Source organism: Neolamprologus multifasciatus, chromosome 7, assembly GCF_963576455.1.
Source record: "Neolamprologus multifasciatus chromosome 7, fNeoMul1.2, whole genome shotgun sequence".
Taxonomy (NCBI): domain Eukaryota; kingdom Metazoa; phylum Chordata; class Actinopteri; order Cichliformes; family Cichlidae; genus Neolamprologus; species Neolamprologus multifasciatus.
Window position 1 is genome coordinate 9643801 of NC_140445.1, and position 20684 is coordinate 9664484.

At 39.7% G+C, this 20684-nt stretch overlaps 1 protein-coding gene across 1 annotated transcript in view; it reads left to right on the forward strand.

Moving 5' to 3' along the window:
* megf10 (multiple EGF-like-domains 10) overlaps nt 1-20684 on the forward strand; it is a 56067-nt gene that overhangs the window by 26330 nt on the left and 9053 nt on the right. Inside the window, exons 7-19 of the mRNA XM_085166885.1 lie at nt 404-524; nt 751-887; nt 3566-3778; nt 4643-4817; nt 7867-7987; nt 8509-8672; nt 9074-9176; nt 10006-10152; nt 11189-11323; nt 11745-11873; nt 11978-12106; nt 17718-17846; nt 19678-19806. Of these exons, the coding sequence (XP_085023011.1) occupies nt 404-524; nt 751-887; nt 3566-3778; nt 4643-4817; nt 7867-7987; nt 8509-8672; nt 9074-9176; nt 10006-10152; nt 11189-11323; nt 11745-11873; nt 11978-12106; nt 17718-17846; nt 19678-19806 (1832 nt within the window). The remainder of the gene's footprint in view (nt 1-403; nt 525-750; nt 888-3565; nt 3779-4642; nt 4818-7866; nt 7988-8508; nt 8673-9073; nt 9177-10005; nt 10153-11188; nt 11324-11744; nt 11874-11977; nt 12107-17717; nt 17847-19677; nt 19807-20684) is intronic.

Genomic DNA, 20684 nt, shown 5'->3' on the forward strand with positions numbered 1-20684 from the left:
TTGTCACGCTGGAAGACCCATCCACATGTTCTGGGAAAGGGAAAGAGGTTCTCGTCCAAGATTTTACAGTACAGAGCCCAGGTCTATTGAAGTTGTCCTGCATCATTAGCAAAGACTAATAGTACTCAAAGTACAGTCTTTCCATCTCTGTGCTTGACTATAGGGATAGTGTTCTTTTAGGTAATATTCGGCATTTTTCTTCCATCAAACACGGCAGGTCGAGTTGATGCCAGAAAGTGCAACTTTAAAACAAAGTTTTAGTGAAACAAGGGTCAGCACAATTTTACTTTATACTTTATAATTTTATATCTATAAAATTACTAGTTGTCTATAATCTCAAAGAAAATTCAGAAGTGCAAAGATGTACCAAGTGTTCTTTTCTTTTTCTTTTCTTTTTTTGAAGGTGTGAAGAACTCTGTCCACCAGGTAAACATGGGCAGCAATGTGAGGAGAGATGTCCATGTCAGAATGGAGGAGTGTGTCACCATGTAACCGGAGAGTGCTCCTGTCCAGCAGGATGGATGGTACAAACACTAACTGTTCCTTAACTCTTTAAGAAAATTCAGCTCACTAGACATGCTAGTATTTTATGGTAATATGCAAGCATGAGCTAAACCAGAGAAAAACCTTTGATACAGGAGCTCTGTGAATATTTTCTAGGAAGAGAATTTATTTTTGAAGTTATAATTATTGAAGTTATTATTGCAGATTCTGTATACGATAAATACATGTTTGTGCTGTTGTCTGCAGGGAACAGTTTGTGGTCAGCCATGTCCAGAAGGGAGATTTGGAAAAAACTGTTCCCAGGAATGTCAGTGTCACAACAATGGCGTTTGTGTGTCATCTACTGGACAGTGCATCTGTAGCCCTGGATACACAGGAGAACGGTAAGAGAGACCTTTACAACAAAGCCCCACAGTACAGTACAGGGTTTTTTATACCCAAAAATCAGGATATCCTCAATACCAAACATCTCCATAACTAATAATTAAAGCTCAGAGTGCATAGAAGGGACCTGCAGAACCTTAAGTATTTGAAGACTGTGTGGAGGAATGGGCCAAAATCATACCTGAGCAAAGTTTCTCCATACATGAGGCATTTTGTCATCGCCAACAAAAGCCTTTTTTTAAGTATTAAATAAATTTCAGTAAGCATGTTCAATGCTTTTCCTTGTGCCATTTCTCATTATTAAACAATTTAATTTATGCACATTTATTGTTTGATTTCTTTGGATGTGTGGATTGGATGGGTTGCTGTTACAGACATCTGGTGAGAATTTCATGTCACCTTTAGAAATATATTTACTTGTGTTCAATACTTATTTTACCCGTTGTATAAACTTGACACAGACAAATGATAAACAGAGACATGACTGACTGGGGAGAGAAGACTAATTTGACACAACTGAACAGGGAGAGCAGACAAATACAGACGGAGAACACAGAACTAGACAGACATGGGAAACAGAGAGGGATCAAAAATGGGAATGACCAAACACAGAGGAACAATGATCAACTACTATCAGAAAACTAAAAAAGCTAAACATAAGTTCTTTCTCAAAATCAAAACAGATCATGAGCTCACAAAAAACTCAAAATCCTGGGTCCAAAACCCAAGGACCCTGACACCACGAGGCAAAGCAGGATTCAAATGCAGGACTTAGTGTAAAAATTTCAGTGAATTTATTTAGATAGTAAAGAATAGGAATACTCGAGGACCTTCTTAATCCCACTGGCACGTCATCCGTGGAGGAAGTACCGGTCTTTAAGTGATGATGTGATGAATCCTGCTTCCGGGCCCAAAGTAGTCTGCATTTAATAAGGCTGTTGTGTTTTTAACATGTTTTAATGCTTTGTATCTTGTTCTATTTAATCTCAACAAGCACCTAAAAACTGTCAGTGATCACTGTCGGCTTCTCTCAGTTTTCATTACCACTAATCATTTTAAAGCTCAGTTTTTAAAACCTTACGATGTAACTACAACCCAGCCCTTGCAGCAGTATATTAATGACTAACCTCGTATTGTGGATGGATTATCTCAGTTGTTCTACTGACTGAGGTTTGGTCCGTTTACAGTATCCTGCCATGCGATGGCATTTGCCCCTAACCATTGGAAGCCCTCACATTAACTTTTATCGAGTGGGAAAAATTCCTGCGTTCGTTAGCATTTATCCTCCAGATTTACTGTTTAAGTAATGCTTACATAGCTTTGTTGCGCTAGCGATCACGTAGCACATCATTATATACCAGCTAGCCCAACTTCAGTAACCTTACAAATGTCGCTGCTGTTTAGTTTCCTGTCTTCATTTATGTTGGAAGTGATAGCAGAGCTGTACGTTTGAATTTGTTTCATAAATCCCTCAGTCAGAACATGGTTAATTATATTTAGATGGAAGCTAGCAAGCTAACTCCCAGCTAACTTCTAAAGCTGTTAAATGTCATAAATTCTGTTTTCATTTGGATGTTAAACTTAATTGTTACACCTGGTAGAGCAGAACGCTGATCATTTTATTACAGAGGAAAGAATTTAGACAGTTTTTCTCTCTCTCTCAGTAATGCTACAGTGATCCTTTGACTTAGGGACCTGCAGCGGAGTTTGTGCCCAGAAATGTCTAATGACGTCAGACTTAAAGACCGGATAGGGACAAGGGGGACAACTCGTCTATCTCTGGGGGTGAGGTCCCTGAGGTAGTTAAATAATTCCTTGGTGTCAGGGCCCCTGGGGTGGATGAGGTTCACCCTGAGTTCCCGAAAGCTCTTGATGTTGTAGGGCTGTCTTGGTTGGCACGCCCCTACAATGTTGTGTGGAGGGGTCAGGGGCGGTACCTCTGGATTGACAGATTGGGGTGGTTGTTTCCATCTTTAAGAAGGGGGACCAGAAGGTGTGTTCTAATTATAGGGAGAAAACTCTATGCCAGGGTGCTGGAAAGGAGAGTCCCTCTGTTATTTGAACCTCGGACACCGGAAGCACAATGTGGTTTTCGACCTGGTTGCTCGTTATCTAGTGGTGGTTTAAAAAAAATCGATTTCCCGATTCAAACTGATTTTAGTTTGAATAATGAAATATCGATTCATTACGTTCTGAATCGATTTTTTTAATATAAATGTATTTTGCCAGAAAAATGCCAAAATCTCAGGTTAAAGGTCACTAAACTATTTCAACAACTGCCAAACAGCTAAAACAGCATATGAGAGCAGGTAAATGGATTCCGCAAAAAGATGTAAACACAAAGCACCTGACGGGAATGGACATGCGCGTGCTGAAAGCCGACATCTCTCAGAATCTGAAGCTGCAGGTTTTATCCCTCTTTATTTTTATACATAGATATAAAATATGGATATGTACTGATAAATGATCTGAATTATAATATTTCTGACTGTCGAGAGACAGACAACCACACATTCCAGATTTGCAGCCAGTAAAAAACAAATTAACCATATGCCTCTTTCCATAGTCACGGAGCTAAATACGCAACAATTCATATTTCATTTGAGAGAATGGTCATTGATCACCACCTCTTTTTCCTAATCACTGTCTCTGGATATTTCTGTGTCTCTATAAACAGGTGCCAGGATGAGTGTCCCCTTGGTACTTATGGTGCTGCCTGTGCAAAGACATGTAATTGTGAAAACAACAGCAAGTGCTACCACAGCAATGGAATGTGTCTTTGTGAGCCAGGATACACAGGAAAGACATGTGATGTCCGACTGTGTCCTGAAGGAATCTATGGCCTGCGTTGCGATAGGAAATGTCCGTGCTATGTCCAAAGCACTCGTGGGTATGTAGTAAATCATGTTGTCATCTTTGGCAAACTTTGATCTGCAGATCAGGGTCAGTTTGAAGCCATTTGATTAATGCTGCCTCACGGTTCCCCGAATTCCAAAATATAACTCTGTGTTTCCTTTGTATCTTTTGGGTTTTAGCAGTTTGACATGTTGCGTGTATAGATTTGTGTATATGACCGCTGTGTCTGTAGACAACTGAGTGTAGTGATCAGTTAGCCTAGCACAGCTGGTGGGCTGCATGTGTCATTGCAGATAACAGCTGTTCTGCTTCTTTCTCAATGGGACTGCTGTGTCAGATACACCATCTGTCAGTCAAACTCTGACACATTTCACCTGTATTACTACAGTTAACCCACACACTGAAAAATGAAAAAAGTCTTCCTCAGGTATATTGTAATTCATTTTTAGATTTAGATTTTCGATAGTTTGATTAGGTTTTTTTTTTTTGGTTTTGTTTTTTCAGATTTAGACCAAGACAGCTAGAAGAAACACTTATGGCCTGATTTGCCTGTTGCCACTGCTGTTAGGCTTTCATTATGCTTCCAGTGAGCACTGTTAGGATGTAGAGAAGTTGTACAAGCTAAAAGAAAAGCTAAAGCTCAGTCCCACAGGGAAGCATGACAGTGCACTTCATTTTTGTAGCTAACTGCAGAAATGCTACTAGTGTGTTAGCTAACCTTTGGGATTAAATACTAGAGATAGTCACTGATCTTAAAAAAAAAACAGGTCATAGAAAAAATTGTTTCAAGCACACTAAATACTTTAAGTAGGAAATAGTACTGACTAGTAGGAATCTTGACTGTAGGAAACACCTCAACAAAGTTTATAACTATTATCTTTTTCTCTCTTGTCACCAGCTGCCACCCGATATCAGGGGAGTGCACATGTCTGCCTGGTTGGTCAGGTCTCTACTGCAATGAGACGTGCACTCCAGGACTTTATGGCGAGTCCTGTCAGCAGGTGTGCCAGTGCCAGAATGGTGCTGATTGCCACAGTGTAACTGGAGAGTGTATCTGTGCTCCAGGCTTCACGGTAAACCCACATATTAGTATGTGTAAATGCCAGTGAGTGTTTTATGTCACAAATCATAAATATGTGATACATGATATCAGACCTAAGTATACTGCACATGGTACATGCAATATTGTAAGACATTGCTGTAATCACATTGCATGTTTTTTGAAAAGCAGCAATGTGATGCATTACTGTCTAAATTCAGTAATCACTGCAGTTAGTAAGCAGCATTAACAGAGCAGCAAAATGCAAAACCGTCTGTTTCCAAATAATAACACATTAATAACCTATAAAGCTAGTCTGTGCTAGGATGCCACCTGTCATGAAATTATTCACTTCTAAGTATTCCAAATAACTATTAGAACAAAGTGTAAGTGATTAGGAACAACAGCAAAAAAGTGGTGGGCCACATAAAATACTGAGGCATATAGATCACCACTTTTAATAATAATAATAATAATAATAATAATAATAATGATGGATTGCATTTATATAGCACTTTTCGGGGCCCTCAAAGCACTTTATAATTCCACTATTCATTCACACTCACATTCACACACTGGTGGAGGCAAGCTACAGTTGTAGCCACAGCTGCCCTGAGGCAGACTGACAGAAGCGAGGCTGCCATATCGCGCCATCGGCCCCTCTGGCCATCACCAGTAGGCGGCAGACTGTCCGAGCCTTGGCTCGAACCGGCAACCTTCCGGTTACAAGACAAACTGCCAACTCTTTGAGCCATGATCGCCCCGCAGAGTCAGTAGCTACAGAACTCCAAATTTCCTCTGGCCTTCAGATTAGCTCAAGAACAGCAGATAGAGAGCTTCATGGAATTCCTTTTTCATGGCCCAGCAGCTGCATCCAAGCACAATGCAAAATGTTGGATGCACACTGCCACCGGACTCCAGAGCAGTGGAGACATGTTGTCTGCTGTGATGAATCGTGTCTCTTCATCTGGCAATCCGGTGGACAAGTCTAGGTTTGATATTTGCCAGGAAAAATGTATTTGGTCTAACTGCAGTGTACCAAGTCTAAAGTTTGGCGGAGGGGCATTATGGCTACCTTCACACTGCAAGTCTTAATGCTCAATTCCGATTTTTTGATCAAATCCGATTTTTTTGTCTGCTTGTTCACACTACAAATAAAATGTGACAGCAAACGCGCTCTAGTGTGAACGCTCAAAGCGGCAAAAGAAGACGTCACACACAACGCGCTCTATTTAGACCCAGACCAAACAGTATTGTTTGACTGATGGCCGTTAATATAAAGACTTGTTTTGGACTTTACGTTTCCCAATTTTGCTTTAAGTTATAAAGTTATTTTGTTATTTGCAAGTGGCTGTTTTAGAGAGGAGCGGCGCTTCAAAGGATAGTTGCAGATTTCTGTCAGAATCTGCAGATTATGCAGTACAAATAAAATGTTCACGTTTCTCCAATACTGTCTTCCCAACAGATTCACTGACATCTACATTGGATGGCCAGGAAGCGTTCACGATGTCTTCTCGGGCGCTTCTCCGCCACTGATAATTGGCGTCTGTCTTGTGTCAGTGATGTAAAAGACGGACTTAATGCAACACGACCATTCAAACAGCAGTCGCTTTCTAAAACATCAGATATGTATCGGAAAGTGACCCAGGTCGGATTTGAAAATATCGGATTTGTGCTGTTTACACTGTCATACCATGATTGGATATGGGTCGCATAGGGTAAAAAAAAGTTGGATTTGACGCGCTTTCGCCTGCAGTGTGAACGTAGCCTAAGTTGTGGGGTTGTTTTGCAGGAGTTGGGCATTCCCATAAACACCTTCCCAGAGGCGTTGAAGCTGTTATAGGTGTAAATATCAGCTGTTATAGCTATTGTAAACCCTATGCATTAAGAATGGGATGTGAAGGCATAATTCTGGCAATTTAAATGGGAGTTATTTGGCAATGAAGGAAATGTTGCAGAGTAATGCAAGCAGTATTTTCTGCTGGGAATTGTTAATGCATGTTGTTCATGGGAAATCTATTTGCCTTTCTTAAGTAAGATACATAATACAAGCACAAGTTATACTTCCAAACACTGTGTGGGCCCATTAACCCGCCTGACTGCCTTATTCACAACCATCATTCCAGTATAGATTAATGTTTCAAAAATTACCAACAAACAAATGGATAATGTGAGGCTCTGCCCGTTCTGTTATTGCATATGTGGCTTTGTAGATAGATCTAGTGGCAACAGGTTGAAACGTTGACAAAATGTGCAATTCTGTTTTCAGAAAAAAGCTTTTAATTATTTTCCTTTTCCACACACGTACACATGATAGTTTTGTCTGTCTGGACACAACTATTTTGGGACTGTTGAAAATTTTAGAAAATCTAAATATTTGCTTCCTTTCCTAGAGTTAGGTTTCCTACTTACTTGTCTCCTACTCTGTAAGTGAAAGCAAAATGGGTTAGCTTAGCAACGAGTGTAGTCAAAGCCCAGAATTATTCCTCACAACATCAATTCCTTTGAATAATGTAGCTTGTGAGGCTACATTATGTGCTTAAAGAATTGTGTCAAGGCAACCAGTTCTCCAGCCACAGTAGTCGTATCCAAATAGATTCAGTGAGCAATTGTTTGCATTTTGGGTTCTATATAGATGTGGCAATATGATCCCCATCTATACAGAATCCAAAATCTTAAATCTCCTGCTTATAATATTCTAAGAAGCTGATAGGAAATAGTTTGTTTCATTTTTGCATGTATTACACTGCCATGAAAAATAACATCTGAGAAGTGTTTGGTTGCCTCTCTTTAAGTGGCTATGCAGCTACACTCAAACATTTTAAACAGCCATAATGAAGCTATCCAAAATTACAAATGTTCAGCTATAAGGCATGCAGAAAATAAACAAGAGTAAAAGAAGAGTGGATCAGAAGTCTTTAATGTGCTGTGTGACTATGTCAAATACAGTTTGAAGAACTGTCCCTTCAGGTCTGTTAATGATCAAACTTTACACAAAAGACAAAAGCAAGCAAAGTTACCAAAAAATGAAACTGTGTTGTTTTCATCGTCACTTTTAGCATTTTGTCTGTTAACCTTCTCAGGGTCCCATATGTTCAGTGCCATGCCCAGCAGGAACATTTGGTGTGAACTGCTCCTCCAGCTGCAACTGTAAGAACAAAGCTAAGTGTTCCCCCATAGATGGATCCTGTTCCTGTAAGCCAGGTTAGTTACTATTAATATAACCCCTGCATTTGCTACAAGTTACAACCATTTCTCTATATAGTTCCCCTGGATGGGTTATTAATATCCTTCTGATAAACACTTGATGAGTCAAACGTTTGACTCATCACATCTAAAATATTCCCAAGTCCATAGTGCATTGTTGCTGAGATAAAGCAGTATTTGCTCTGAATGATAACTGAATATAGGAATCCAAGAATTTAAACTAAAGTCAAAGGATTGCAAAAGTTAAATAAGTATTGTCCAAATTCATGAGCACTGCCTGTAGAAGCCTAGAATGAAAATGCGAGGTCAGAGACTTTGCCTTCCTAGTCAAGCGACACCTTTTTCTCCTCTGCACACACATTAGAGCCTGCAACACATTTTGCACGAATCTCAGTTCGTGTGTTTTATTAATACAGAAATATTTTGATCTTTGTGCTGCACTGAATAAAAATGCTTTCATAAGTTAATCAAAAGTAAGGTTTACATGTGTTCAAATATAAATTACCTTGTCTAATCAGGGTGGCATGGGTTAGACTGCTCCATCAACTGTCCCAGTGGCACCTGGGGTTTGGGATGTGGTTCCGCATGCATTTGTGGGAACGGAGGAGCGTGCAACCCACTGGATGGTCACTGTACCTGTGCTCCGGGCTGGAGAGGAGAGAGATGTGAACTCCACTGTCAGGTGAGTTATAGGATTATATGGAAGCTCCCGAAGTTTTTTGAAAAAGAAAATCATTGTTCTGTTTTATCACTACTTTCAAAAAAGTGGTATCTTATGAAATTTATAAATGGAATTCACACAACAAAAATACAAATCATTTGAATTTTATATTTGAATAAATATAGTACAAAGACAAAATCTGATATTGAGAAGTTTGAACAGTTTTTAAACTGTTTTTGGACCTCAGCTTTTAATAACAGTAAACATCTGTATTTTGAAACGGAGCCAAACCACACCTCAGTTGGTTTTCAGACCATACACCATATTTTTGATTATCTTAATAACCAAATGCCACATGTCATATGAGTGAACATGTTTCTACATTTCTTCATGGATTGCCTTGTTTGTTTGTTTTCCTTTAGGATGGTACCTATGGTCTGGATTGTAAAGAACGCTGTGACTGCAATCATGCTGATGGATGTCACCACGCTACTGGTCACTGCCGCTGTTTGGCTGGATGGACGGGTAACACCTAATTACAATGTGCCATGTGTCATAAACTGGCTGTGAAGCAGGCAGCGTAGAACCCAAATGCAGACTCACAGGCAGAACTTTAACAAAAAAAATAAAAACACAGCTTTTATTATAGGATATAAAATAATACTGTCACGGCGAGTGAAATGAGCCATGTGGAGATGATAAAGGCAGGAACTTGTAAAGGTGTGAAGGTGGTTTATTGAACACAAAGTACAAAATAGAAAAACGGCAAACAGGACTGCAGACTGTCTAAACGGAGAACAACTAAACTACAAGACACGAACATGAAGGAGGATGGGCAGAGGTAAGTGACGATGGACAGCAGGGAGAACACACAGATGAAACACGGTGGATACACAGACGGACCAGCGGCTACTACAACAGAAGACACGACTTAAATTAAGTCTGCATGCTAAGATTGTATTTAAAATGCGGAGGTCTGCATTTAACATAGTTATTGGGCTTTAAAACTGACACTCTGTTGGGTCTTTGCCTTCTTTAGGAAGAACCAGTATTATGGCCTCTGTCCAGGATGGGGCCATTGTTTTTTTACTGTAAGGCGTAATTAAAAGCTTATGATGCCTTACTCTCCCTTTTTTTCTTCTTTTTGTCATCTTCACCAGTGGGGGTTGGCAGGGGGTTTTGCTGCTAATCCTCAATTAGACCTTTTCTAAAACATAGCCATGGACTGACTTCTCCTTTAGCATCAATAGATGTTTTGGTTTTTTTCGTTCACATTCAGGATTGCAGTCTTTGATAGTCAAATTAATGTAAGAATGTACTGCAATGATGGAAACACATCTGTGTGTGTGAACAGGTATCCACTGTGACAGCGTGTGTGCAGAGGGCCACTGGGGTCCAAACTGCTCCCTCCCCTGTAACTGTAAGAATGGAGCATCCTGCTCTCCAGATGAAGGAACCTGTGAGTGTGCTCCAGGATACAGAGGCCCAACCTGTCAGAGAAGTAAGTCCCACATCAACACCACACAATACTGTAAAATCATCACATAGGTTGTGGTGAGCTAAAATGATATATAGGTTTATTTAACCTCACTCTGATTTAATAGTTATTATAGTCATCAATAGTCATGATTAATATCAGTGTTGTTAAAAAAAAAGTCTGGAACAGAAATAAACCTTGGGTTCACATTTGGAAGAGAAAATGGACATCAAAAGCAAAATGTGATATGATTAACCTGCATCTGATGATTTAAACTAGGGGCTTTAAAATATTTTGACATGGTTCAATTAAAATATTTGTACTTATTATCTTAACTCATTTAATGTTAAAATATATAACAGGAAGGTCCATAAGAATTTGGACAATGACACAAATGATGACACACAAGTATTTTAAGATGTAGTAGAATTACAGATTTTCTGTTTTAATGTAAGGAGTTTAACAAAAGTATTACACTAACTGTTCAGGAACTGCAGCTTTTCATATACATAGTCAGATATTTTTACAGGCTCAAAAGTGATCTGAGCATTTAATGACAAGAAGTCCCATGGCCAAGTGAGGCCTGTTGGCTTATTATTCCATGTGAAGTTGAAAGATGTGGAGCTGAGAGGTGTCAATGCAAATAAAGTCAACATAAGGTGGAAAACCAAATTTTATCAGAAACATCAAAAACTTTAGGAGCGATCAAATGAATTAACTTTAGTTAATAAAAGCTAAAGCGTGAATGTCTGCCAGGCTTCACAACACTTACTCAAGTCATGAACATTCTCGAGGAGGTAGGGTATCATTGAAGCCAATCTTCAAAAAATAAATTTAAAGACCTTCAAAAAGCGTGGAGAAGATAACTTCTCTGGCTCCTTTTAACTAAAATATAAATATATTTAAGGTGGCTCAAGAGTTTTGCACAGTACTGTAAAATCCACTAGGACGGTGGACAGAGGAATAAAATTACCACAAAAAATATCCCCTCGCTGTCCACAAATATATGATCCAACAATTTTATAAATTGCATGTTGTGTTTGCTCTGTTTTGCTCGCAGTCTGCTCGCCAGGTTATTTTGGTCACCACTGCAGTCAGACCTGTCCACAATGTGTCCATAGTAATGGACCATGTCACCACATCACAGGACAGTGTGAATGTCTGCCAGGCTTCAAGGGAGCACTGTGTAATGAGGGTGAGTGACAGGCCACATACTGTTGCTTCCAAGAAACAAATGCTGGTCACGTAATTCAACTAGTGTAGGTAAAGGGTTAGTGGTCAAGCTTCCTGTTAATGTTAATCTTTGATGTAATATTCTGAGTAAAGTATGACACATGTTAATCAAGGACTGAAGACAGTCATTAGAATAACTATCAATATTTGTGTGCATACACATTTTAGTTAAAGGCAATAGACACTAAATGTTCAGAAATGTTTGAACATAGTCACATGATGCAATGCACTGCTCAATAAAGAACAGTTAATTGACACAATATTGACGATTTGTCTATAACTGAAAAACACAATGAACCCAATCACCACAATCCCAGGATGCCAGAGAATAATTACACAAATACTATGCAGTTAAGGACAGTGTTTAACACATGTCTATACAGTGTGTCCCAGTGGCCGTTTTGGGAAGAAGTGTGCCCAGAGCTGCAGCTGCACAAACAATGGAACCTGTCATCCTATTGATGGCTCCTGTCAGTGTTATCCAGGATGGATTGGCAGTGACTGCTCTCAATGTGGGTTTACTCTGGAAATAATTATATATTGCAATTTATATATGCTTGATAATGTTATTATTCTTGGTTATGAAGCACTAACATTTGATTATCACATTTTGTAGCTTGTCCAACTGGTCACTGGGGACCCAACTGCATCCATACATGTAACTGCCACAATGGAGCATACTGCAGCGCTTATGATGGAGAATGCAAGTGCAGCCCAGGATGGACTGGCCTCTACTGCACACAGCGTCAGTCAAATTGCAAACACACATACACATAAACACACACCTAAGTTATGTCATTTAGTCCAAATTGTAAATGGTTAAGAGAAAGACAAATTTTTGTTCTGCCATTGTCGAGCATTGCCATGCTCAAACTGAAAAAACAAACGATAAGAAACAATCCAAGGGCGCAAACCTTTCTTGGCAGTTTTTACTTTTTTTATTGTATTTCTATATATTAATTTCGCTTTCTTTCTTTGTTTTGTTTTTTACTTTAAGAAAATACTTTAAGTTTGTAGTGCAGTAAAAATCAGATAAGGGTGGCATGACAGATGTTTAGACAAACATTATGTAGGAGTAAGTAAAAAGTATTGATTTGTAAATAACTGGACATGGAAAAGTTGTTATACGTGTATATAAATATAACTTGCTATATAATATTATACTACAATTTTTCTAACTAACTTGCACCTCATTCTCTTTCTCTTGGCAATACTTTCTTTAAAGATTTAACACATTTTCTTGTCAATTTGAAAGAAAGGTTATGTATAGGATGTGTACTGTAAAAATGAGATCGGAGGTCAAATGGGACAGGATATTTGGATGCAAACTCTAATGTGATATGTCGAATCCCCATATACCAGTATCATTTCCTAAATGTTTCCAATACAAACAAAGGTAGTTCAATAAGGAGAGATAATTTGGAAGAAATGAACATAATTTGTTGCAATAGAAAAATTAATGCATTTGGCAGTTAGATACGATGACTCATCATGGCAGAACAGAATCCCAGTGACAACAGGATTTAGGACAGGACCCCTTGGACTTAAGGAGCTTTGATGGTGCTCTGAGTGACTCGGGTGAGGTGGAAATTTGAGGATGCTGGCTGCATGAATGAGAGCATGAGAGGGAGAATGACAGGGCACTGATCTGGAAGCTAATACGCCTAAGTTTCATTAGAATTTTAAGCATAGTTTAAAAGATAAAAGACATTTTAGAATTTTTATGAAACTTGCGTTTATTTGACTTTAAAGAGGAGTGACCTTAATAAGAAGTGGGCTACCGGAACAAGAAGGCAAGGGACGAGAATAAGGAGCTGTTGGAATGCTGCTATGCAAAGAATTCCAGCAAAAGGGGGTTACATGAATAGGATGTGGGACCTATGGCTTCTTTGTCACCCAACTTCTAGATTAAGAGCAAATCAACTAATAGCTCAGTGTTCCAACATCCAGAAGACGCAACTGCTACAACTAGAGATTGATGAGGTACAACACAAATGCTATGGCAAGGGTTGGCCAGGACCTCAGGCCATGGGGGAGATATCATCATCTCTCTGAGATTGGGTACCAAACCCGATGAACAACTGGTTCATTGAAGGCTTTGAGTTTGAAAGAAGCTGAGCTGAAAGAGAAGCTAAGCTAAGAGATGGCTAAGTTTGAAACCTGGACCCTCCGTGGCCGATTACCAAGCCTTGGCTACCCACTTGGAACGGTATACCAGAGAGAGCCAGGAGAAAAAGCCAGCTGTTCTCCACTAAATAATTCAATCTGTACTATCAGCAGTGTTGGGAAGGTTACTTTTAAAATGTATTCCATTACAGAATACAGAATACATGCCCCGAAATGTATTGACTATGTGCACGTTAGCATATGCTACTTCCGGTGCGGAAACTCCTGTGGGGAGCTTTGTTTCCGGTGTCCTATTCGCGCCCTGTTTACGGTCCAAAACAAGTTAAGCAAATAAATAAATAAAGCGGCGATTTACATTTCTATAGATGTCTCGGGCATTTACCCAATATATCTGTAAATGATGTTCATCGACTTGTCGATATTTTCCCCCACGCCTCAGGGGAAAAGAGAAAATGGATTTAAATGTTATATTTCTCAACTGTCCCTCGTTTATCGCGGGTGTTATGTTCTAAAAATAACCAGCGATAGGTGAAATCAAGTAGCCAATTTTATTTTTGACGGTGCAAAACGTTTCGTGTACATCGTGGACATACAGCACTGCACTTCAGAGTCACACTGCTAGCGATAGATGCAGCGATTCTGTACTGTACAGGAGAGACGGAGGAGATCGTCTGCAGCGATCAGGACGCAGGACGTAAAAAAGCATGCAAACTTGCACTGAAAAATCTGCGAAACAGCCAGGTGAAAGGTGAACCGCGTTGTAGCGAGGGACCGCTGTAATTTTGAAGGTAAGTCACAACATACCCTTCGTAAATACTAATGTATAGAAACCGTTACCAGCAATCATTAATTTTTTGTGTGGCTTTTTTTTCACGGTTTGTTAACATGCTGTGTAGGTGTGTACTTGACTAGCTGATATCGACATAACGGGAAAACATCTGGTTTGACTATTGTTCACCTGTAGTTTGAATGCTGAACATTTGCCTGTTTAAATCATAAGACCAGTCACTATACAGAGATGTGCTTCTGAATGTGGACGATGTGTCTTCTGCTGCAGTGATGCAGTTCTGCTTGTGTTTAGTGATGTAAACAACTGATCGATCTAAACTCTTTAAACGTCAAAATTGATCATTAGATTTTTATGACACAACAGTGGTGAGTGTTCCCACCTTCTCCTCTTTGTAACTTAACGCGATCGTTCCGTTTTCGAGTTTTGGACATCAATTTTGGAGTATATCTTCGCAGTAGCGATTGACCGCAAAGTAAAGCTACCGGAAATGTACAACCCCACATCCGGTCTCAAACCAGGAAGTTAGCATTTTCTCGTGCACAGGGTCAATTCTGTAACGTATTCCGTTACGTTACTCAATGAGAGTAACGTATTCTGAATACTTTGGATTACTTAATATATTATCATGCTGTTTACAACTACATGAATGTACTATTGCTGTGATTTATTACTGTTACTGAAGGTCCGCGGCTCCGAACCGTAGTAAAGGGACCTCTGGCTAATACGGTGGGTTCTGTGTCGGGCTCGTAGCCGAAAACTAGCTTTACTTTGTTGTCTGGGTCAACTTTGCTAGCGAGAGACAGAGAGAGGCGTTGAAAGGCTGCTCCAAAGCAACTTATTGTTTTTGGAGGAAAACACGAACACGGTGTACAGTCGAGTCTTAATAGCTTACTTACAACTGGGCTCGTCAGGCTCTCTTCTTGGCTGCAGTGGTTATTATTATATTTACATGCTTCCAGCTCCCGTTTTTGCTCGATGACAGCTCGTACTTTTCCTTTTTCTCCCTCCCTCGCTCACAGACACATAACGTGTATGGCAGTCCATTCTGCCTGCAGCACGGACTACACTGCCTATGATGCTACATTCTTTAGAGCTATACCTGTAGCATTCTGCCTATTAGCTTAGCACAACAACAACAAAAAGGCCTCTCTCACCCAGGAAACACGCAGAGAGAGAGCGTCACCCTGTAACCATGGCAACCGTAACGCTGCTGCCTGGAACAACAGAAAGTAGCTGTCAAACAAAACCCAAACAGTCCTGACCCGCCACAATATGAAATGAAGTACCGCCGTGTAATCCATTTATTTCAACAAAGTAACTGTATTCTAAATACCACCTTTTTAAACGGTAACTGTAACGGAATACAGTTACTCATATTTTGTATTTTAAATACGTAACGGCGGTACATGTATTCCGTTACTCCCCAACACTGACTATCAGTGGCAGAGGAATGATATGAGCAATGCACCACCAAGACTGGAGACGGAGCAATACTGGAATAGCATATGGAAGAAAGATGCTCAGTGGCTGGTGTAGCTAAGAACAGAACTGAGGGGATTGCACTACATGAACAGTTGAACATTACAGTGGCAGGCATACAAGAAAGATTGTAAAGCATGAAGAGTTTGACAGCACCAGGCCCTGACATGATTCGCACCTACTGGCTAAAACTAACTGGAATCCATGAGTTTCTGACAGCACAATGGAAAAAGCTGCTAAGTGATGAGATGCACCCGGACTGGCTAACTTAAGGCCAGGCAGTCCTGATCCCCAGAGGGGACCAGTCACATCTAAATACGATGGGACTGTTAGAAGCCACTGTCATCAAGACAAGTAAGGTCCTTACTGCGAGGGACCAAGCAGCCAAGGCATAGAGGACACAGGAAAAAATATCTTTAAAAAAGGTTTTCTTTATTTTAACCCTCAAAAAGACAAAATTCCAAAACAGAATTAGCAGGCCCATAAAAGAGGTCAACTAAATATAACTCTACAAAAAGTAATTTCCAGAAACTTAAACAAACAAAGTGGACACAACTTAACCCACAAACTGACCTGATTACAAAGACACATGAGGGTAGCTTTTAAAGTGGTTTGGCCAAACCATTTACACACAGTAGGGGGTAAAAAAAAAACACACACTAATATTAACTAAGCACAGAATAACATAAGTAAACCTAAAACACCCCTGTTCCTGATAACCACATGGTTGGTCCTGCTGAGCAGGCATTTTGTTCTCAGAGTCCTGAGCCAAAACGGAAACAGCCACCGCCCAAAACCAGGTAACTCAAAGAAAGAGAAACATAATTAAACAGAAAACATTTTTAGAAAAACCCCACAATGCTATTATGCGCGTGCCTCATAATATCAGTGTTAGGTTTAAATAAAATGATTAATGAATTATATTAATGAAGAAAACTGCAAACCAAACTAATAAAGTGAACAAATGGACTTGATTTACCATGTGTGGCTGATGCCATTACACTTAATGGGTTTCAACCTCACCTGTTAACAGCAGAGTCTATATTCCTCATATATAGGCATATAGTCCATGCTATTGGTAATTGACTGGGTTAAGATGGGAGCACTTTTTCCATTAGTACCTACTCGAATTGACTCAATGCAGCTCAAGGCAATACAACTTGGCTTGACTCTATTTCTATTACAATCGAGTACCATCTTATGTGTGGTGTCCTTATAGCAACGCGGTCAAACGTCCTGTGAGGTAATTTGTTTGCAACACAAATGCTACAAAATAGGTGGATGTCGAGGCGATGTTTGTACCAGCTGCTGGGTCGATGGCTTTTTGTCAGACTCCGGAAACATGGTGTTGTTTTTGTGACGTTGACGGGTTTCAAAAATTGCAGTTTTGGTTTTTGTGAAGAAGACTCTTTCATGACTCATTGAGTGACACAACTTTCAATTCAGTTTCATTTATACAGCTCCAAATCACAACAACTGTTGTCTCAAGGCACTTTATATTGTAAGGTAGACCCTATAATAACACATACAGAGAAAAACCCAACAATCATATGATTCCCCCATGACCATAAGACTGACTAGCCAATTGATGACATGCATTCTGTTGATGTCATACTTTTGGATCGCTTTGGATAGCTAGCTTGTAATAATACTCATCGTTCTTGTATTGACATTTGTGTCCCAGTGGCAGGCGGGTCACATGTTGGCCATAACACAAATGACTAGGTAGCATTAGCAATTTATAGCCAACAGAATTTGATTAGAGTGAAAATATAAGATTAGGTGGGCCCCATGTGATCTATTTTGGATTTTAAGGGGGGTGCAGCACTCTTCTCTTTGGGAATGGCTGATCCAGATGATACTGGTATAATCTTGGATAAATTTGTCAAAGGTACTTTTTAAATTAAAAAAACGGCATATTTTAAAAGTACAGAATATAATGACGATAACTTCTTTGCAGGCTGTCCGTTGGGTTTCTTTGGGAAGGACTGCTCTCAGACTTGTCAATGTAGGAATGGAGCCGACTGTGACCACATTTCTGGACAGTGCACATGTCGAACTGGTTTCATGGGGAAATACTGTGATCAAAGTAGGTTACAAGATATTGCTGCCTGTTTTGTTTGCTTTTTTGTGTTATGTTTTTTTTTTTAATCATATTAAGTTTCAGTTTTTCTTTTCTTTTTGTTTTTGTTTTACTTTAATCTTGTCTTATTTTTCAAGTTTTTAAACAAAAGTTGGAAGCTGCACTATCCTGTCCTTTGTTCAAGTCACTTGGCAGGTTTTAATTATTTTCTTTGTGCATTCTTGATTATCGATATATCGATATATTGCAAAAAGTATTTGCTCGTTTGCCTTCACGTGCATGTGAACTTGAGTGACATCTCATTCTCTCATCCATAGGGTTTAATATGCTGTCGACCCACCTTTTACAGCTCTAATAGCTTCAACTTTTCTGGGAAGGCTTTCTACAAGGTTTAAGGTTAATGGGAATTCTTCCACAAGCGCATTTATGAGACCAGACACTCATACTGGACAAGAAGGTCTAGCTCTGCTTTAATTCATCACTTTCTGTTCTTTTGGGTTGAGGTCAGGACTCCATTGTAGAAGAGCTTGACTAACCTGCACATAGCTTGGCCTGGCTCGCAGTCTCTGCTCTAAATGATCCCTTTCTATCAGTTCTAACGAGCTGAGGTCAGGACTTGCTCACCCATGTCTTTATGGGCCTTACATGTGCACTGGTATGCAGTCATCTTGTAACAGGAAGGGGCAATCCCCAAACTGCTCCCACAGAGTTGGGAGAATGAGATTGTCCAAAATGTCTTAGAGTTTCTTTCGCTGGAGCCAGTCCCAATTCCTAAAAAGCAACCCCACACAATAATCCCCCCCTCCACCAAATTTTTAACTTTACACTGCTCGGCCAATGAAATTTCATTAAGCTAATCTAAAGGCCAAATGAAGTTTGAAGGTCTGTAGCGACTGACTGCAGAAAGCTGGCGAACTCCGCACCTAAGCATCCGCTGATCCTGCTCTGTGATTTATTGTGTCCCACCACTTTGTGGCTTACATGCTGTCATTCCTAATCACTTCCACTTTGTCATAATAATGATGTTGATTGTGGAAAATGTAGCATCGAGGAAATTTCATAAGTATTTCATATCTAGTCTTGTTGCACAGGTGGCATCCTGTCACAGTACCATTCTGGAATTCACTCAATTCCTGAGAGTTAGTTTTATACACCTGTGGCCATGGAAGTTTTTGGAAAACCTAAATTCAAATTCGGACAGCACGATCGCACGGTGGTTAGCACTGTAGCTTCACAGCATGAAAGTCCTGAGTTCAATTCCACCATCAGGGTTTCTGTGTGGAGTTTGCATGTTCTTCTCGTGTTTGTGTGAGTTCTCTCCGGGTACTCCGGCTTTCTTCCACAGTCCACAGACATGCAGTTAGTGGGGATAGGTTAATTGGCAACACTAAATTGCCCATAGGTGTGAATGGTTGTCTGTCTATGTGTTAGCCTCGCGACAGACTGGTGACCTGTCCAGGGTCTACCCTGCCTCTTGCCCTAAGACAGCTGGGATAGGCTCCAGTGACCCCGCGACCTTGAAAAACGTTTAGCAAATGGATGGATAAATTCGGTTATTTTGATGGGTGGGTGAATATTTTGGCAGTATACTGTACATTGGACATTGGGGGGTTTTTTTTGGGATCTTGCCCTTTTGCCTCCCTGCCTTGGTAGATTTTAAGGTCCATGTCTGTTGTTAGTTTTGACAAGCCACAAATGCAGTTCTGCAGCTTCTTTCCTACCATCATTGATGGTAGGAAAGAAGATTTAGAACGTGGCTAAAGTCAAACCAATCCTAAATAGCACTAAATCCAGATGAACAGAATTAACCTTTTTCTTTTCTTTTTCTGTTTTTCAGAGTGTCCTCCTGGTTTATATGGTTATGGTTGCCATCAGGTCTGTGACTGTCTAAATAATTCCACTTGTGATCACATGACTGGTTCGTGTTACTGCAATTCAGGTTGGAAGGGAGCTCAATGTGACCAAGGTGAGAATGTACTTCAGTAAAAATGGAATCAAACGTTGTTTAATGACACAAACTACAAACCTAATTCACAAAAACAAAAAAGTTGTGATGCTGTGTAAAATGTAAAATAATCAGAATACAACAATTTGCAAATCAGTAATGAGCTTATCACTCAAAGACTTAGATGGAATTTTACTTTTTCTGAAGTCCTTAACATTAGCCTTGTCTGTCCTAATAGGAATAGGCCATATTGATGTGCTATCCTAGACCTAAAAACAAAATGAAGACTTTGGAGTGGCCTAGTAGAGGTCCTGACCTGAATCCAACTGAGATGCTATAACATGACCTTAAAAAGATGGTTCAAGCTCAAACACCCTCCAATGTGGCTTAATTACAACAATTCTGCAAAGATGAGTGAGTCAAAATTCCTCCACAGCACTATAACGATAAGGTTCATTTTCATTTATCGCAAATGCCTGATTGCAGTTTTTGCTGCTAAGGGTGCCGCAAGCAGTTATTAGGTTTAGGAGGCAATCACTTTTTCACACAGGGCCATGTAGCTTTGGATTTTTACATTTTATTTACATTTTATCCCAAACATTTAAGTGTTCAAACATACAAAAAAAATAGGAAATCAGGAAGAGGGCAAACACTTTTTCACTCATCAATAATTCAGTAGTGTTTTTCAGCTAGATTTCAATTTGTTTGTGTAAATAGTGAGTCTTCTTCACTCAAAAGTTAGTCACATAGTTCCACAGGGTTCTGTGCTGGGACCAATTCTTTTTATATTATACATGTTTTGCTTAGGCAATATTATTTAAAAAATACTGCACATACTTTCATTGCAAATGATTGCTTTCTGTTTTACTTTACATTTTACACAGCATCCCACCTTCTCT